Source organism: Lentinus tigrinus, assembly GCF_003813185.1.
Source record: "Lentinus tigrinus ALCF2SS1-7 unplaced genomic scaffold L226scaffold_89, whole genome shotgun sequence".
In the NCBI taxonomy this organism is placed as follows: domain Eukaryota; kingdom Fungi; phylum Basidiomycota; class Agaricomycetes; order Polyporales; family Polyporaceae; genus Lentinus; species Lentinus tigrinus.
This window is the reverse complement of record NW_027137998.1, coordinates 1-15,701: the sequence shown is the minus strand read 5'-3', so window position 1 is coordinate 15,701 and position 15,701 is coordinate 1. Positions and strand designations below refer to the sequence as shown.

Genomic DNA, 15,701 nt, shown 5'->3' with positions numbered 1-15,701 from the left:
GTTCAAGTCCCGTCTTCTTCAAGTTACCCAGTAATGATATATCGGAGTCTCGGGTTCTGCTTGCTGTGTACTATATACCACTAGCACTCTTCCGACGTCGCTCTTACCAAATGATCTATTCTGCAACGTCTGCACGTGTACATCCGCACCCGCTACCCTTCATGTACTACTAGTTGCTAAGTATCTTCGGTTGCTCCGCACCCATAGCCTTCAGTCCCTCCACCAACAGCCGAGGAGCATCATCCGCGAACGCCATGTTCACGTTTATGTAACTCATCTCTGCAAACACCTTCGCGTGCGCGCAAAGCTTCTCCTCAACAGCCGCAAGACTCGCCTCCCGCTCCTCCACGCCCATGCCCTTCGACACCGCCTCCGCTAGCGCCAAACCAACCTCGAGCCCATCATGCATGGCCACATTCGCGCCCATCCCCGCGAACGGGCTCATGAGGTGTGCCGCGTCGCCAACAAGCGTAACCCCAACCTTATGATCCCAGCGGTGGCCAACGGGTAGGTAGAATAGCGGCCGCGGGTAGACCGCATCCTCGTCGCACACATCGATGATCTTGTGCATCCATGGCGCCCAGCCCGCGTACATCTCGTGCAGCACGCGCCGCGCCTCCTGCGTCTCGCGCGGGAGCACCCAGTCACGCGGCCCGCGGAACCACACGTACACGCGGATGCGCCCGTCGCCGTTGCGCTGGCACGAGAAGAGCTTCTTGTCTTCCGCGCAGTAGCAGCTCCCGAGCCCGACTGCCTCGCGGATGTCTGCGTTCTCGGGGAGCGCAGCGACCGCGGGCGCAACAGAGATCTCCGCGCCGTTAACGTCGTGGTAGATGGGTGTGGAAGGCGAGAGAAGAGGCCGGATGCGCGAGTTGGCGCCGTCAGCACCGATGAGGTAGTCCGAGACGACAACGAGCCCATTAGTGAAGGTGAGCTCGTGCTTGCCGGTGCCGTCGTCGAGCTGGCGGACGGACGCGAGGGTGTGGTCCCACTTGATCGCGCCCTCGGGGATGGCCCCAAGCAAGATCTCGCGAAGGACGCGGCGATCGATCTCGGGGCGGGCCTTCGTCTCGTCGGGCACGTTGTCTTCAGTGCGGCGGGCGAACGGAATGCCGGCCTTGCCGCAGATGCGGTTTTCTTGCCCCTCGAGGCGGGAATTCTTCTTGAAGGCGTCGGCAAGTCCGTTCTCGCGCAAGGCGCGCTGGCCTTCGTCCCAGGTAAGATCGAGCATGCCACCGAGGTGCCTACGAGCGTCGCTGCTCGCCTCTCGCTCGTAGAGCGTGACGGGGACTCCGCGGCTGAGGAGTGTCAGAAGGGCGACAAGCCCGCCTGGACCGCCGCCGATAATAGCAATGTTGGGCTGGGTAAAAGAGGTGGAAGACATGTCGGGGGAAGAGTGAGCCGAAGACAAGCACTTGACGACTTGCGATGGAGGAGGATGCTTGCGGAGTCGGGAAGGTCAGATGGTATCACTTGAGGCCTTTTATGCCTCTTGCGTCTTTCCAGGGGCCTGCTACGTTAATCGCATAGTTACAGTATTAGCTTGCAGCGTGCACAATGAAAGGTGCACTCAGTGACTCACAGCAAAGCCTTCGCGTCCTCTTCAACGGCTGCCCGTGAGGGTACCCGGGGCCAGCAGTCGTGCGCCGTCCAGCCGCGTCATCCAAGTTCACGGGCGAAAGATCCGCGCGAAGCTCGAGGCCAGTTCACAAGCCGACGACACACGTACGCCCAGCCCCACATCGGAGCCGTGGGTGGACCGTGACTAGCGAGCGATGCCCATTGGTATATGTTCTTGCGTCCTATAATCGACCAGCGGGGACGATAGCGTAGCACAAAGGTAACTCACGATAATGTTATGTCCGGAAGTGTAGGTATGAGTCCGATGAGTGCCATGCACCATGCTCCACATCTGCCGCCCCCTTCAATGGGGCATGAAATCTGTGTCGGTAGCAAAACAGGTTAACTCAATACATATGCTTGTGACCTTGTAGGGATGGCGCAGTTTGGAGGGACACGATTGCATCATGGCATGCGGGCCGCATCGTGCCCACAGCCGGCATGCAACTCTCGTTGTCATGTCGTCCTTCCGCGCGGAAAAATGTGTCTCACCAATGTGTTCAAAAGCCCAACGCCAACCAACCCTGCTTTCGTAGGTCTCATGTCCTTCGACACGTCTCTTTGTCTTAGCACCGAAGTCGAGCGAGCTTGCTCAGGCTGCCATCACCGGCTATTGTCTGTCTTGCCCTGTTTTCGAAAATCGCGCGCAGAGGGTGGCAATGATGCAAGAAAGAGCAGCACACTCATGGAGAGTCCGGACGAACGGAAGGGATGTCGGAGTGACGCGACGGTGACGTTGCAGCCGCACCTCCGGTCGTGACTGTCGCGTTACGTCGCGCGTTTGTCACAGCAAATCTGCCTTGAATAACCGGCTTGTAAGTCATCACAAAGATATCTCTGCGATCGCGATACTACTCGTACAAAATTACGGACAACTCATACAACATGAATCCTACTGCAGTTGAAGACACGGTATCGTCACGGCGAGAACAACGCTTCAGAGAGCGTCACGCTCCTCAAGAATCTCCTGCGCACGATCTTTCGCCTCCTGGCTGACGTTGGGGTCTACGGGCACGCTCACAAGGTAAGAATACGCGCATACACCCACCACACAAGAGACTCACTCTTCAGCGTGGCCTTGTAGCCGGCGTTCTGGCGAACCTCGTCCTTGTCCTCGTCGTAGCCAGCGCGCGTCTCCTCGGTCTCGGGCTGGGACTCGAGCTCATCGATGGCCCGGCGAGAATGCTCCTTCGCCTCCTCAGAGACGCGAGGGTTGTTGATGGCAGCCTGCAGTGCGCCGTTAAGTTTCTATCCGCCCGAGGGCGCGTCGAGGAACATACCTTGTGGCCTCCGATCTGACGGGTGGGGAGAGACATGTTTGCGACGATGAGCTGGTGGTATGCGACGGTGGTGAAAGTGATGGAGAGAAAGGACTGAGTAGGCCCGACGCAAGGCCTGTCTTATATATGCGCGAGGAGGAGGGAATGACGCAGCACTGCGTAGTCACCTGCCTTTCTGGGCAAGTACCCGCTCGCATTTCGTGCAAGCCCGCCAGCTCGAACAGAAGCGGCGGAGCGTCCTCCGCTGCCCCGCGTCGATGACGCAGTACACGCGTAACTCCTCCCAGCCCACGATCTAGCGCACGTGGACGGCGGAACCTACCACCGTCTATGGTCGCACATGTTGACTTCGACCTTACTGCAGCGATGCGTGCCACGGTTCGGGCACCGCTGAAACTGAGCGTTAGTCAGTTACTCGTGGTTCATTGCTATGTGCGTCATCCCGATTGTCGTATTACTGCAATGTCACCAGAAGATATAGTTGGAGATAATGTGAGTCGTGGTCACTCTAGGAAGAGATAAACCAGGGCAGCTTCACGGGCAAAGCTTTCACTCATACCTTTTGAGCCATTATGCATTAGAGCTCCTAGAAATACTACCATGATTAAGGAGGGAAAGAACTGGGCAGTCGCGACTCGCTGGCAGAAAGTGGAAGAGGACGCGCGGCGAAGGCGCTCACAAACCAAATTGCCACGTGGCTATCTACGCACGATCAGATAAGAGTTAGACTCGACGGTACTCATCGTATGCTCATCCCACGTACTGCTGCTCGACCCTCACCCGTCCTAAATCATCCAGATATCATGCAGAAATCACGCCTGCCTCTCAGTGTCTACGAAGTGGTGATTGACTGCGTTTGGGAACCGCTGCCATGGATGGATAGACACGAACTGGTTCACTGGACATCGACACACGACGCGCGCTCAACAAACCCTATTCACGACCTCTTCGCATGCGCCTTGACATGCACCGCCTGGTACCCCCGTGCATGCCAAAATATCTATCATACTGTCGTGTTCCGCTGTTCGCTTGACGTGGAACTCTTCGTTCGTTCCATACGCGAGAACCCGTCTCTCGCGAACCTCGTCCGGGAGCTCATCGTCAACCTGCGCCGGGGGGAGTACATCCCGTTCACCCACCATACCCTTTCTGGAGCTTTGCGAAATGTACGCGCTATCGTGCTTAAGTTCCCAGACCTCCATATCTGGGGGTATCCTCCCAATCATCATATCCTTGTCACTCAATATCACCTCACCGAGCTCGTCTTCGAGATCGACCCCTCCAATAAGAACCTTCTGTGCTACGCATTCCGGGTCGTTTGGTCACTGCACGATCTTCGGAGTCTCAGCCTGAGTTTTTATGGCGGTGCCCCTGTATCAACTCCCTCTATCGTGAACTGTCTCCGGTCGCTGCGCAGGTCCTGGTCGTGCGAAAATTTGAAGGTGCTTTCGATCAAGGCGAGTGGCTTTTTCATTCTGTACCGAATACTCTCCGCTGAAGATTCGTGAAGGGAAAGTATTTGCAGGAGGTCATGAACATCCTGCCCTCCTGTCCCTTCGGCATAGCAGTCGAGCAGCTAGCTGTCTATGCAGACGATCCACTATCCACCTATCCCATCGACGACACCAAGCCGCGTGCACTGGTGGAGCAGATGAGTTTCCTCTACTCGCTGCAGGAGTTGCATATATGGACTGCAAGCGGCGGTGAGAGAGAATGGGGAAGCATTACGATCACGCTTCCCCTTCTCCTCCGGGCCTTACCGTCACCGGACACTCTCAATAGCCTTCACGTGGTGGTCAACAATGACATCACGTCTTATCGAGTCCTTTTCCTCCAAAGCGTGGCAAAAAGCCATCTTGGCGGGATTCTGCAGCAGTTTAACAACATGCCCGTTCTGTGCTTTGAGCTCACCGAGACGGACGACGGCGGCCGCAGCACTGCCTGGTGGGAACATCAACTACGGATGTCTGGAATCCACCACACGATACCTATGCAGGCGAAGATAGAATCTTTCAGTCAGTACTATTCATTCTGATATGATATACACGAAGTTGATCATATGCTGCGTTCCACCACGTTCCCATTGCCGATACAACAGAATCCACCCCGGCCTGGAGAGAGGACATGCCTCACCGGTCGAACCAAAATTTGCTGCAGACGGTTCACTAGCCAGGAATTTTATGTCTAGTAGGGGAATATCACAGTTTTGCGTGGTCACACTAAACGACGCATTATTGTCGTCGATGCTCCTCGGCTTCCTATGCAGCACCCCGTTCTGGATGTTCGCGCTATTCCATCACGGCGTCGTACTTGCACCCAAGCACGCACCGTGGAGGCGCTCCTCGGTGTCTATATGAACTCAAAAAATTGTTGCCGCACTGAACCCGCGACTCTATGTCGGTATGTACCATCAGCTCTTCTCATTTCGACACATTCCCTCCCACGGAACCCTCCACAGGACGATCTACGAGCATCACGGGGCAGCCCCAACGCCTTCTACTCTATGGTCGCCTCTCCGCTACCCCGCCGCGCTATATCTGGGATATGCTATCGCCAGCGTCGAGCATTCAGCCCACCTGAGCTTGAGGGAGCTTCGAGCCGGCAAGCCGCGCCGCTCGCGATACCGCACCACCCCGGTAGTCCCTTGGTCGGGTCACGGGTCTCCTGTTGGGCTATAATAGCAGAACGTCGTGCGATGAGGGCTCTGTCTATCTCGCCCTGCACCTACCTCTGGGTTGACGACATCAATTCACCATGGGCGTAGGAGGCGCAGCTACTGTAACAACGAGTTCTGCGGTGGAGGGGTACGGTCATCTCCTCGACGGAAAGAGGAAGTGGTACAACAACAGAAGGTGCGAGTGTCGATTTGCTCTCTTTCATTTCAGAATCTCTAACGATCCTGTAGATTGATTGCTCTTGACGCATGGATCGTCCTATGGTGTGTACTCCCACCCTGTATCTTGCCTCTCCGTGAGGTTCGCTGACGCTTGGAGGTAGTCTGCTCACCTCTTCGTACAATGGCTTCGACGGAAGCCTCATCAACAGTCTGCAGTCCATGGACACCTGGGAAAACTACTTCAACCGCCCGCAAGGCTCCCTTCTTGGTCTCTTGAACGCTATTCAGGTCTGTACAGCTGTTTCTGTAAACCCGGTTTCCTAGCTTACCCGAAGATGATTATCCTAGAATATTGGCAGTATCGCCGCCTTTCCGTTCGCTCCATACCTCTCCGACGGTATTGGTCGCAGGCCTACTATCATCATGGGTGCAGCTATCGTGCTTGTTGGAGCTGCTCTGCAGACCGCGTCCCACTCGATCGGGATGTTCATTGGTGCTCGGTACGCTCCATGCTCGTCTCATTTGATACCCGCGCAAGACCTGACCCATCTCTTTAATCGAAGGTTCATGATCGGCTTCGGGGTTAGCTGGGCTCACAATGCTTCGCCCATGCTCGTCACCGAACTGTCATACCCACCATACCGTGCGCCCTTGACGTCCCTCTACAATTCGCTCTGGGCATCAGGCGCCATAATGTGCGTTCGCAGTCACCGTTCATGCAGCTTGATCTGACCTGCCCATGCAGCGCCGCCTGGACAACGTTCGGGACGGAGTTTATGCGCAACTCGTCCTGGTCATGGCGCATTCCGTCCCTCGTCCAAGCCGCCCCAGCCGTCTTCCAAGTTTCCCTCCTGTGGTTCGCGCCCGAGTCACCGAGATACCTGGTCGCAAAGGGCCGCGAAGCCGAGGCGCTATCGACGCTCGCATACTACCATGCAGACGGCGACGAGTCCGACCCGCTGGTACAGTACGAGATCGAAGAGATAAAAGCGGCCATCTCTCTCGACCGCACCGCTTCCTCGAGCGTCGGCTGGAAGTCGCTCTTCACCTCGTCCGGTAACCGCAAGCGGCTCCGCATCGTGCTCGCGATCGCGTGGTTCTCGCAGTGGTCCGGGAACGGGCTCACCTCGTACTACCTGAACATCATCCTGGACAACATCGGCATCACGTCGTCGACGATCAAGCTCCTCATCAACGCGGTGCTGCAGATCTGGAGCCTCGCGTTCGGCATGTCCGCGTCGTTCCTCGTCGAACGGGTCGGGCGGCGGCCGCTGTTCATCTCGTCGTGCGCGGGCATGCTGGTGTTCTTCACGCTGCTGACGGCGTGCTCCGCGGTGTATGCGGAGCACCAGACTCAGGCGGCGGCGCATGCTGTGATTGCGTTCATCGCACTGCACGGAGCTGCGTACAGGTGCGCGGGTATTCGATCGCTCGTATGAAAACGGAAGTCGCTGACAGGTCTCGAAAGTCTTGCTTTTACCCCGCTCCTCATCTCGTACACAGTCGAGATTCTGCCCTACAGCGTCCGCGCGAAGGGTCTGACGCTGCTCAACTTCACGACGTCTTGCGCACTCGTGTTCAACCAATATGTCAACCCAATCGCGCTCCAACGTATTCAATGGCGGTACTACGTACGTATCCCTTATTTTACTTGACCTGGCATGAATTGACTCGAAGTGACAGATCGTGTACTGCTGTTGGCTTGTCTTCGAGCTGGTGTACTGCTGGATCTTCGTCATCGAGACGAAGGGTTTGTCGCTCGAGGAGACGGCCGCGCTGTTCGACGGGACTGAAGACCAGGTCGTTGCGCAGGGTTTGCAGGCTGCGGGTGCTATTTCGTCGGATACACGGTCCGACAGGGAGAAGGACATGGACTAGGCTCCCACAGGCTCGAATAAAGTTGTACGATACTTGGTGGTATGGCGGAGGAGGGAGTACTATCAATATTTATGATTCTCCCCTTGGCAGTGAGCGAATTGGACGATGGTTCTATCTTACTTTGCGAGTGATTCTTTCGACACGCCGAGCTCGACCCACGGCGGGCATTGCCAGATTCTCCCCCATGGAAAAGTCGAGGAAAAGGCGCGACACGACGACAACTTTTCCCTTCCACGTGCCAAATCAAGGAAAAGTGTATGAAAACGTAACCTTTTCCATGGCTTTTCTCCCCACACGTGACCAATTTAGGAACAGGCGTCGTCGTGACGCGCCTTTTCCATGACTTTTCCCCGGCCAAAAACCTGTCAATGCCCGCCGTGACCGTAGACGTGGACGCGGTCAGGTGATAAGCATATGCCTTGGGCGCTTGTTGTTTTCAGAGGACGACCACCATCATCTACCTCCCCCTGCTCCTCCTCCGTCGCCGCCGTGTCCGACATGAGTTGGAAAGCTTGTGCTGTGCTTGTTCTCTACGCTGTCTTAGGCGACCCTCTCGCAGATGTGCTCCAGACCGACTTTACCCGCCATGTTGCACTCGCTGTTCTTGGCTCCGTCTTGTCGTTTCGTGCTGGAGTCCCAGGTTTAATCGCCAAACACGCTCGTTCATGGATCCCGCTGGCTCTGGGATGCACGGTGCGGGTGATAGGATGGGTTTCTGCGACGGTATGTGATTCTTCAGATCTCGGTGTGCGTTGTACACCTGACATATTCCGGATCAGGGCGTGTCGACGACCACAGCGATCCGCGACTTCTTATCCGGTGCTATACGCTACACTGCAGAAGCCGCAAAGCTGGCAGCACTTGTGACCTCGGACTGTTGGCTCGCTCTCTGGAGATTTGCACACGCTTTCGTGACCGACGCTGGGACTACGCGGGAACTCTTGGTCGTGGATTACATGCACAAGGTTGCGTGGGTCATATGGGATAGCGCATTATGTCGGAAGTCGTTGGTCTCCAATAGGTGAGTACTATTGCCACTACCTCCGAGGCGTATGCTTAGACTCGGGGCCTCACCGACGCAGCAGGAGGAACCGTGCTCGATTTCCTTCTCCCTTACAAGAGCATTGTCCCTGCTGTATGGTAGCCAGAACTTCCGGACCGACCACGCAAGCATCATCAGGGCTCTTCCCGTCTTCCACATTACCCCTGAACCGTATACATATCTCAGGTCCCCTACCCCTCGACCCGGTACTTCCTACAAGCCTTGTTCTCCACATATCCTCGGACTCCGATCTGCTCTCTGCATACGCGAACGCATACAACCCAGTCTCAAGCCTCTCCATCATCGAGATCGTAAATCAGATGCCAGTGCAGCTCACAGTTCTCGTCGGCGGCTCAGTACACTCTGTGGTCCTCAAGGCAGATCTAGTTTACTCGGGCAACACAAAGCAACAGCTAGTTCTTCCGAGCTTGGACGTGTCCGCACTGTGTACGTCATCCGTGGACGGCAGGGACGAGATCACGACGGCAGACAGCGACACAACACTCTGTGACCTATTCCTCGATTGTTATGAACAGCTTCACGCTTCGGGCAACATTGTTGACGAACTCGGAGTCTCCGCTGATGAAAGTAGAAGATCAACCCGTCCTCTCGACAAGCTCCACACCTTGATGTACGTCAAATCGCGAGTCGCATCTCAACGTGAGGGGCAGAGACAGCACTCCCTCGCGATACCGACCTCGGAGCCTCTGGATCGGCCACCGAAGTGTCTCCAGCCAGCTGATAGACCATGGGTACGACTGATCGAGGCGGCTCTTCCTCAGGTACATCTCGTTTATCCGATCTTCCTGGTCGGAATATACTCAAGTCCATTGGATGTACGCAGCTTCGTGAGCGCGCGGCGACTGCTCCCTTCCTGTTCTTGCAGACCAGACTAGCGACCACTCCATCGCCATCCTCGCAAGCGAGCGCGCCCTGTATTCAGGAAAATTCTCGCGAGGTGACGACCGCTCCATCATCGTCCGAGCAGGCAACGAACACTGTGACGGACAAGCCTCGTAAGAAGCGCAGGGGAGGAAAGCGACTCCCTATGCCCATACGTCGGCAGAGGAAGCGCGAGCTCTTGGAAAGGGAGCGACTCGCGGCGGAGGCTGCTGCATCGAAGTAGGTCTCGCGAGTCGCGAGTCGCGTACGACCGCAAGGCTTGTGTGCTGCCCAACCGTTCAGTACTCAGGATCCCGTTCGATCATGTTCTGAGGCTCATCTGTGCATCACTATCCTCTCACCGTTGTATCACTCAGGCTATCCTCCCCACTGTTGCATCGCTATCCCACACGCTCCCGCACGGATGTATCATCTGTACTATGTAGTCCCCTTCCTGTATCGTTATGTTTTACTTCACTCTCTTGAGCAGGCTGGTCGAATGAAGCTCACGTTTCCTGAGTTGCAGCATGAGAAGTTGGAAGCGTCGGCATCATACTCGGGCGTGGTTCTGTCAACGGCGCAGGGTAGGCAATCGTAATACCTCGAACGTTCGGTGTATGGTCAGTCACGGACGATTCTGATCAAGCATAGCGTGTTCGACGTGCTCCATAGAGAACATGTTAGAATTGACATTGAAGATGTATGCTACGAGGTCGGAGTAAGCCTGCCCGCACTGTCCGGGACCTGCATAGACCCGCATGCGGCCTCGGCCGCACGAGCCTCCAACCGTACACTCGTATACTGTGTGACAACGTTCAGAGCGCTCCAGGGTTCCTCAGCGCAAACGAGGGTCATGGTGAAGTGCAAGCGCATGGCAATCTCGTTCTCGTACCGATAGCTCCTGGCATACTCTCGGCCATTCGATCCCATGGTAGTAAGTAGTCAGACAAGTACCTTCGAGTTGACTTTGGATGAGTAAGGAGGACCCGGGCGGAGAGATGAACGAGGGCACGCCAGACGGAGATGGACGGAGATAAGAAGACGACCTAGATTAGGAGAAAAGTCCAGGAGGGGGCGAGTCCGAAGGATATCGGCATGCGTGGAAGGGGACGGGATCGACGTAGATCGTACATTGCAGACGGCCAGTTCCGAGGACAGCGGCAATGACATGGACTGCATCGGAGTGCCGAGGACATCCTTCCCTGCCAGGTTATTTTAAACGGTATGTTGGCCAGCCATCCGCTCTAGGGCGCGGAGAGTCGGTCGGGAATGATCGCGTACCGTCTGGCCCGACTGTATTGAGAAGCGGTGTCTCGGCACTACGAGATCACTACGAGATCAAGAGAGTGTAGAGAGACATCGGTCAGGGGATGTTGGGTGCAGGTAGGTTGGATACTCAACTTGGGCCGGACAGAGCATGGTCAGGCATGCAAATGTTGCAGTCGGCGACATCTCCGCTCCGAAGTCATGGTATGTGCATGACAAGATAGTGAAAGGGAGGCGGTTAGCGAGGGTGAGGTGAGATCTCGAAGGGCAGATACAAGCTGTATGAAGTGTGTAATGGGCTGGTCAGTGTCCTACTTGTGCCCAATCCAGACTGAAAAATGACGACGTGCCAACATACCTTTGCCAACCAGCTTAGCTCCATTAGAGATATACTTAGATAGTGCAGCGGTGACACTTGCAGCGCCTTAGACGAGAGCGGCACTCGAGGGATAGAGCTTGTTGAAGGCATGGATGCAACGAAGAGTCGTCGCTGTGTCAGGAAAAGTGGAATAGGGGATAGCGATATGCAACCGGTGTTACACGATGGAGCACGGACTTACCCGCCCCCGTATTCTCCGCTGTATTCGACCTTTCCAACAGCCGCAACAGAGATCCTTCGATCCTCCAATTTGTTCGTTATGGACCGTGACGTCCTGCCGTGTAGATACCTGACGTAGTCCGTACTGGCGTCTCTCCAGCATCCATAGGATAGTCTATGAGGCTTCTCCTATCATTGTTCTGTGGTCAATGTGATTATAGAGTCTCAAAACACCTAAAGCTCTCACCTTGGTTTTCGGGTTATCGGGAACTCGACCCGACTCTGTTCACCCTCCTCGCTGTACCTGTACATCACGATCCTGCGGGTCGTGCCAACACTAAGTGACAGTCATAGAATGAGCTGCTTGGAGTAATCTCTCAGCGCTGTTGAAATAAGACAGCGTCGGCGGCCTGGTAAATGTCGAGGGGCGGAAGAGTACCGTTTTCAATTTGACTCTGGGCTCAGGCACGTGGGAATTAACCGTCAGCGTCTCCCGAGGCGCCAGCCGCAGCTCGACTCTTGCACATCGACCATCGTCAGCAGTCTCCTGCAGCACTCCTCCGGCTCATCGTATAATGGAGAAAAGCCATGGTTAGATTTTTGTCTTGAATTTGTGGATCAACAAGATGCTCATATTATCTGACAGGTACGCAACTTCAGGTGTCCTTTGATCCTGCGCTGTTGAAGACCTCATCAGCGGGACATCGGGCGGATCGCCCGCCATGTTCTCGTGCCCGTCTGGGCCCCCCATGTAACAGATTCCGAGGGTGCAACGAATGCATACCCCAGACCACCTACATTTGACATGGTTCGTGCTATCCAGACAGACCTGTGGATACAGGGGTGCAAACCTCGCGAATTCTCGTAAGTATGACGGTCGGTGTTGACTGAGCTTGCTGATATATGTCCATGATGCGCTGATCGGTATCTCACTTTATATGAACTGTTTTGAGGGCGCAGGGCTCGAGAGCGTCTCGCAGTGGGAAATCCCTCCTGAGTCGACCGGTCGATGCTCACGTCTGTACGCGGCACAGTTCTGTAGCTTTGACACAAGGTTCGTCCGTACTACATCCGTTAGAACAATGCGTCTCGGACGCTTGAACTCCAGATACTGATAAATTCATTGCTGCCCGCTATGGCATACGATTGGCATTCAATAGCATTCCTCTCTCATCGTAAGTAACGCAGCATGTCACTGGGATTTGCATCTTCCGCTCGCTGTTCAGCGCTCTGACATTCAGGACCTTTTCTTCACATTCCCAGGAACGAACCGATCATTATCAATGGACAGAACGCTATGTCTACTGGCATCAGTTGGACTGCTATTCCTTGACGGTTGTTCCCGGCTGACCTTTTCCACTTCAGCATCCTTTCAACCGCTGACAGCTTCGCGGTTGTGCCAACGTCGACCCTGATGTACTTACTCTACTAACTACAAGGTCACTCCTACCAGTAGGCGTCCCAGATTATTCGATATCACTTCCGAATGCTGACCGTACTTTTTAGCAGACACGTGGGCCGTAGAGGGCGGGGAATGACTGGTCGTAACCCTCAGGTCTACCCGACGACTTCTAAGCTCCATCGCTGGTTCTTCGGCGGTCACTCTAATCATAACAGATCTTCTGAAATGCACCCGCTCGACGCTCCATAGTACAGGACTCCCCCAGGTACGACCGTACCTAGTCGTTCACGTTCGAGCTAGGCCTGGGACGCTGCTCAATGATGAACGTTGGACGTTGCTGCCGTACGAAGCCGCTGTCAACCATTCAGTACGCTGTGCATGTGGTCGGTCACCGCATGTAATAGGCCACCCTCGTCGGCCGCAACTGCACTATATAAACCACTCTGTAGGACGCCAACCTCTCCAGGCCAAATACCTCAGACATCAGTTCACAGCACATCCCACTGCACACCATGCTCTTCAGTCTCACAACCCTCGCCCTCGCCCTCCTCGGCACCGTCCAAGCGACACCGGTTGCACCGGCTACCTCCATCACCCCTCTCGTTGACCTCGTCAGCGCTGACGAGAAGATCCCCGTCCTCGACCTCACCAAGGACAGCGTCAGCGCGCACCCGAACGCCACGCTCGGGACCATGCCGGGCAAGACTGGCGGGGCCGACCAGATCTACCCCGCGTCGCTCTTCTTCTGCCGCTCGACCGGCTGCGGCAGCTGCACGGGCTACGATCTCAGCATCCAACCCCACGATGTTTGCCTCACCCCGGGCTTCAACTTCGTCTCGATGTTCATCAGCCAGCCGAGCAATGAAGGCCTGCCGTTCGCGATCTACACTGGTCCGTCCGGCTGCGCGTCGTTCGCCCAGGTCCCGGTGGTGAACACGTGTTACAACGCCGTCAACTACATCGGCTGGGACTTCGAGCTGATCCCTTAAAAGCCGCTCAGGCGGACCTCCTAGGTACGTCTCCGAGTCGTTCCCACGCACTGAAGTGTATGTTGGCGTACGCGATATTGATTCGTTACTGATGTCCTTGGCAGGTTGTACGAGTAACGGTTGACGAAGCCCCCAGGCACGGTTCGGGCACAGCATAAGAATTTCTCGTTGTGATTTGTATGCTTTTAGGAAAAGAAAATCAGATCGAAATGTATCGCGTTCGTCCATGTCTAGCAACACTTGCCGAACTATTTTTGAGCAGTGCTTGCAAACAGAACCTCTTCGACAAGGTCGTCACCTACTTCGAGGCTTATCGACATGGTCAGATCGTCAAGTACAAGTAGTGGGACATTGTTATTCTGCCGCTCGATATTTCCGTGAAATGTGTGATTCAGAACAGATATGGATGAAGGGATCCCGGGGCATTGGAGACCTCTCGAAGGTGGGCACCGCCACAGACCACGTGGGTTGCACGAGGTCTAGCCGGCGTCGGCGTCGATTTTAACTTGAACCTCAGCCACGCGTTTAACCTCGATGATATGCGGAACGTCGCACGACAGCATGTCATGTACGTTAGTACAGTGCATTTAGTATCCTCTCGCTGTGCAATAACACAGTTTGGCTAGCTCTCTTACTAGTTCATTGAACTGCGCTCGGACAAGCAGCGCTCCAACAAGCACCATTTATTTCTTATTGCAAACGAGTCGGCCGTGCGAACACCCGGGGCTCTTTATTTCACAGTACGTTCGGTGCATCATCCGTTCTGGTGGCGATGAATAGGCGGACGTTGAACCTCGCTTGACAGCCAGCGCTGCTCGACTCTAGCTCCCGGTGAGTCAAGACGCTTCATTCTGCTATAGTACACTCACCGCCTTAACCCCATGTTTCAGCCCCGTGCTCACCGCGACGATCAGGCTCAAGCATTGCGGGTCGAGGCGCGGTGTAATTCCGAATTACTGCATCTTTTCCAGAATAGAGCGCTTTGTCTCAGGCCCAGGAACGGGTCAGCAGTCCCGGCGGATGCAGCGCAGAGTGCGCAGGCTGGGCATGCGAGACCGTCGATCAAGCGCTACTGTGGACATATTTCTCGGCGGCTAGACCTCACCAAGCCCCCGACAGTGGTGGGACGCCGAGCAAACCACTAGGACGCACAGCCCAACACGGTATGTCCGCATACCGTATGAGCGATACGAGCAATAAGGTCAGTAACTGCAATACTCCGTCGCCTGGAATGGCGGCATTGCAGACGAACGGACCCTCCACACGATCTGGATGGCTCCCACCGAGACACAGGCCTAAGCAGGGCCTCGCAATGCAATCCTCTGTAGTAAGGACCCAAGTCGGAGCAAAATTCCACGAGTACGCGCTCTATGCGCGGTCGACTAGTCCAGGTATATTTCTTTTTGGTCCTCTGCTCTCCAGCTGATACTGTCAGCGCTGACCTCAATACAGTCTCTTGCCCTTGCAAATATTGTAGTGGTTTGAACTCGCCGCTCGTATAGTCAACTGCTCATAGCATACGCGCCCTCGCGGTGACGGTATGTAATGCACGAGCGGTGCCCAACGGTATAAAAGCCATGGTACATCCTCGACACTTCTCTAGGCTCAACACCTACACCTCAGACAAACCGCCTACAGTCTAACACCGCTCCACACGATGCTCTTCGCACTCACCACCCTTGCCCTCGCCCTCGTCGGCACCGTCCACGCGAACCCCGTCGCTCGCAGCACCCTCACTGCCAGCGTGGACTCCGTTAGCGCGTCCAAGGACATCCCCGTCGTCAGCCTCGACCTCGGCAGCGTCTCCCCGCACGGGAACGTCACTGTGGGCACGGCGGGCGTGCACACCAGCTCCGCGGATGCGATCTACCCCGCGACGATCTTCGTCTGCCGGGCCCTCGGGTGCGGGAGCTGCACGGGCTACGACCTGAGCATCCAGCCGCACAACACGTGCCTCGGGCCCGGGTT

The 15,701-nt window shown here is 55.7% G+C and overlaps 10 protein-coding genes across 10 annotated transcripts; 5 read left to right on the top strand and 5 right to left on the bottom strand.

Moving 5' to 3' along the window:
• Positions 1-102: 102 nt before the first annotated feature.
• On the bottom strand, positions 103-1,680 carry L226DRAFT_496302 (FAD/NAD-P-binding domain-containing protein). The gene is made up of 2 exons (XM_067677554.1): positions 1,583-1,680; positions 103-1,513 (listed from the first exon to the last, which is right to left on the bottom strand). The coding sequence occupies exon 2, from the start codon at positions 1,382-1,384 to the stop codon at positions 170-172; it is 1,215 nt and encodes a 404-aa protein (XP_067528419.1). The 5' UTR covers positions 1,385-1,513; positions 1,583-1,680; the 3' UTR covers positions 103-169.
• A 784-nt stretch (positions 1,681-2,464) lies between these two features.
• Positions 2,465-3,088, bottom strand: L226DRAFT_517762 (uncharacterized protein). Its single transcript, XM_067678523.1, has 3 exons — positions 2,901-3,088; positions 2,685-2,847; positions 2,465-2,625 (listed from the first exon to the last, which is right to left on the bottom strand). The coding sequence occupies exons 1-3, from the start codon at positions 2,934-2,936 to the stop codon at positions 2,558-2,560; spliced, it is 267 nt and encodes an 88-aa protein (XP_067528418.1). The 5' UTR covers positions 2,937-3,088; the 3' UTR covers positions 2,465-2,557.
• A 59-nt stretch (positions 3,089-3,147) lies between these two features.
• L226DRAFT_541152 (uncharacterized protein) lies at positions 3,148-3,488 on the top strand. The gene is made up of 2 exons (XM_067682015.1): positions 3,148-3,406; positions 3,460-3,488. The coding sequence occupies exons 1-2, from the start codon at positions 3,231-3,233 to the stop codon at positions 3,464-3,466; spliced, it is 183 nt and encodes a 60-aa protein (XP_067528417.1). The 5' UTR covers positions 3,148-3,230; the 3' UTR covers positions 3,467-3,488.
• A 2,166-nt stretch (positions 3,489-5,654) lies between these two features.
• L226DRAFT_576907 (general substrate transporter) lies at positions 5,655-7,614 on the top strand (the record flags this gene model as incomplete). Its single annotated transcript, XM_067685469.1, has 8 exons — positions 5,655-5,752; positions 5,806-5,838; positions 5,898-6,024; positions 6,085-6,236; positions 6,300-6,431; positions 6,482-7,147; positions 7,205-7,367; positions 7,420-7,614. 8 exons carry the CDS (start codon positions 5,655-5,657, stop codon positions 7,612-7,614), a joined length of 1,566 nt encoding a protein of 521 aa, XP_067528416.1.
• A 498-nt stretch (positions 7,615-8,112) lies between these two features.
• L226DRAFT_617838 (uncharacterized protein) lies at positions 8,113-10,008 on the top strand (the record flags this gene model as incomplete). Its single annotated transcript, XM_067687096.1, has 4 exons — positions 8,113-8,337; positions 8,394-8,635; positions 8,700-9,438; positions 9,501-10,008. The coding sequence occupies 4 exons, from the start codon at positions 8,113-8,115 to the stop codon at positions 9,780-9,782; spliced, it is 1,488 nt and encodes a 495-aa protein (XP_067528415.1). The 3' UTR covers positions 9,783-10,008.
• Positions 10,009-10,284: 276 nt separating this feature from the next.
• On the bottom strand, positions 10,285-10,802 carry L226DRAFT_386275 (uncharacterized protein). The gene is made up of 2 exons (XM_067674436.1): positions 10,670-10,802; positions 10,285-10,584 (listed from the first exon to the last, which is right to left on the bottom strand). The coding sequence occupies exons 1-2, from the start codon at positions 10,715-10,717 to the stop codon at positions 10,390-10,392; spliced, it is 243 nt and encodes an 80-aa protein (XP_067528414.1). The 5' UTR covers positions 10,718-10,802; the 3' UTR covers positions 10,285-10,389.
• A 122-nt stretch (positions 10,803-10,924) lies between these two features.
• On the bottom strand, positions 10,925-11,452 carry L226DRAFT_386301 (uncharacterized protein). Its single transcript, XM_067674437.1, has 2 exons — positions 11,163-11,452; positions 10,925-11,082 (listed from the first exon to the last, which is right to left on the bottom strand). The coding sequence occupies exons 1-2, from the start codon at positions 11,271-11,273 to the stop codon at positions 10,960-10,962; spliced, it is 234 nt and encodes a 77-aa protein (XP_067528413.1). The 5' UTR covers positions 11,274-11,452; the 3' UTR covers positions 10,925-10,959.
• On the bottom strand, positions 11,209-11,750 carry L226DRAFT_541148 (uncharacterized protein). Its single transcript, XM_067682014.1, has 2 exons — positions 11,590-11,750; positions 11,209-11,531 (listed from the first exon to the last, which is right to left on the bottom strand). The coding sequence occupies exons 1-2, from the start codon at positions 11,652-11,654 to the stop codon at positions 11,441-11,443; spliced, it is 156 nt and encodes a 51-aa protein (XP_067528412.1). The 5' UTR covers positions 11,655-11,750; the 3' UTR covers positions 11,209-11,440.
• A 1,506-nt stretch (positions 11,751-13,256) lies between these two features.
• On the top strand, positions 13,257-13,733 carry L226DRAFT_576905 (uncharacterized protein; the record flags this gene model as incomplete). The annotated part of the gene is made up of 1 exon (XM_067685468.1): positions 13,257-13,733. One exon carries the CDS (start codon positions 13,257-13,259, stop codon positions 13,731-13,733), a length of 477 nt encoding a protein of 158 aa, XP_067528411.1.
• Positions 13,734-15,077: 1,344 nt separating this feature from the next.
• L226DRAFT_386199 (uncharacterized protein) lies at positions 15,078-15,701 on the top strand (the record flags this gene model as incomplete). The annotated part of the gene is made up of 1 exon (XM_067674435.1): positions 15,078-15,701. A coding segment is annotated over exon 1 (311 nt), but the record flags the coding sequence as incomplete, so codon positions are not given.

Bases quoted from the DNA above. Each gene is read 5' to 3' on its own strand.
- L226DRAFT_496302 (XM_067677554.1), bottom strand. From the start codon at position 1,384: ATGTCTTCCACCTCTTTTACCCAGCCCAACATTGCTATTATCGGCGGC.
- L226DRAFT_517762 (XM_067678523.1), bottom strand. From the start codon at position 2,936: ATGTCTCTCCCCACCCGTCAGATCGGAGGCCACAAG. The intron at 2,848-2,900 runs GTATGTTCCTCG...GGCGCACTGCAG, and splicing joins GTCAGATCGGAGGCCACAAG to GCTGCCATCAACAACCCTCG. The intron at 2,626-2,684 runs GTGAGTCTCTTG...GCGTGCCCGTAG, and splicing joins CTACAAGGCCACGCTGAAGA to ACCCCAACGTCAGCCAGGAG.
- L226DRAFT_541152 (XM_067682015.1), top strand. From the start codon at position 3,231: ATGGTCGCACATGTTGACTTCGACCTTACTGCAGCGATGCGTGCCACG.
- L226DRAFT_386275 (XM_067674436.1), bottom strand. From the start codon at position 10,717: ATGCAGTCCATGTCATTGCCGCTGTCCTCGGAACTGGCCGTCTGCAAT. The intron at 10,585-10,669 runs GTACGATCTACG...CTCCTAATCTAG, and splicing joins CGGAACTGGCCGTCTGCAAT to GTCGTCTTCTTATCTCCGTC.
- L226DRAFT_386301 (XM_067674437.1), bottom strand. From the start codon at position 11,273: ATGCCTTCAACAAGCTCTATCCCTCGAGTGCCGCTCTCGTCTAAGGCG. The intron at 11,083-11,162 runs GTATGTTGGCAC...CACTTCATACAG, and splicing joins AGCTAAGCTGGTTGGCAAAG to CTTGTATCTGCCCTTCGAGA.
- L226DRAFT_541148 (XM_067682014.1), bottom strand. From the start codon at position 11,654: ATGTACAGGTACAGCGAGGAGGGTGAACAGAGTCGGGTCGAGTTCCCG. The intron at 11,532-11,589 runs GTGAGAGCTTTA...GAACAATGATAG, and splicing joins CCGATAACCCGAAAACCAAG to GAGAAGCCTCATAGACTATC.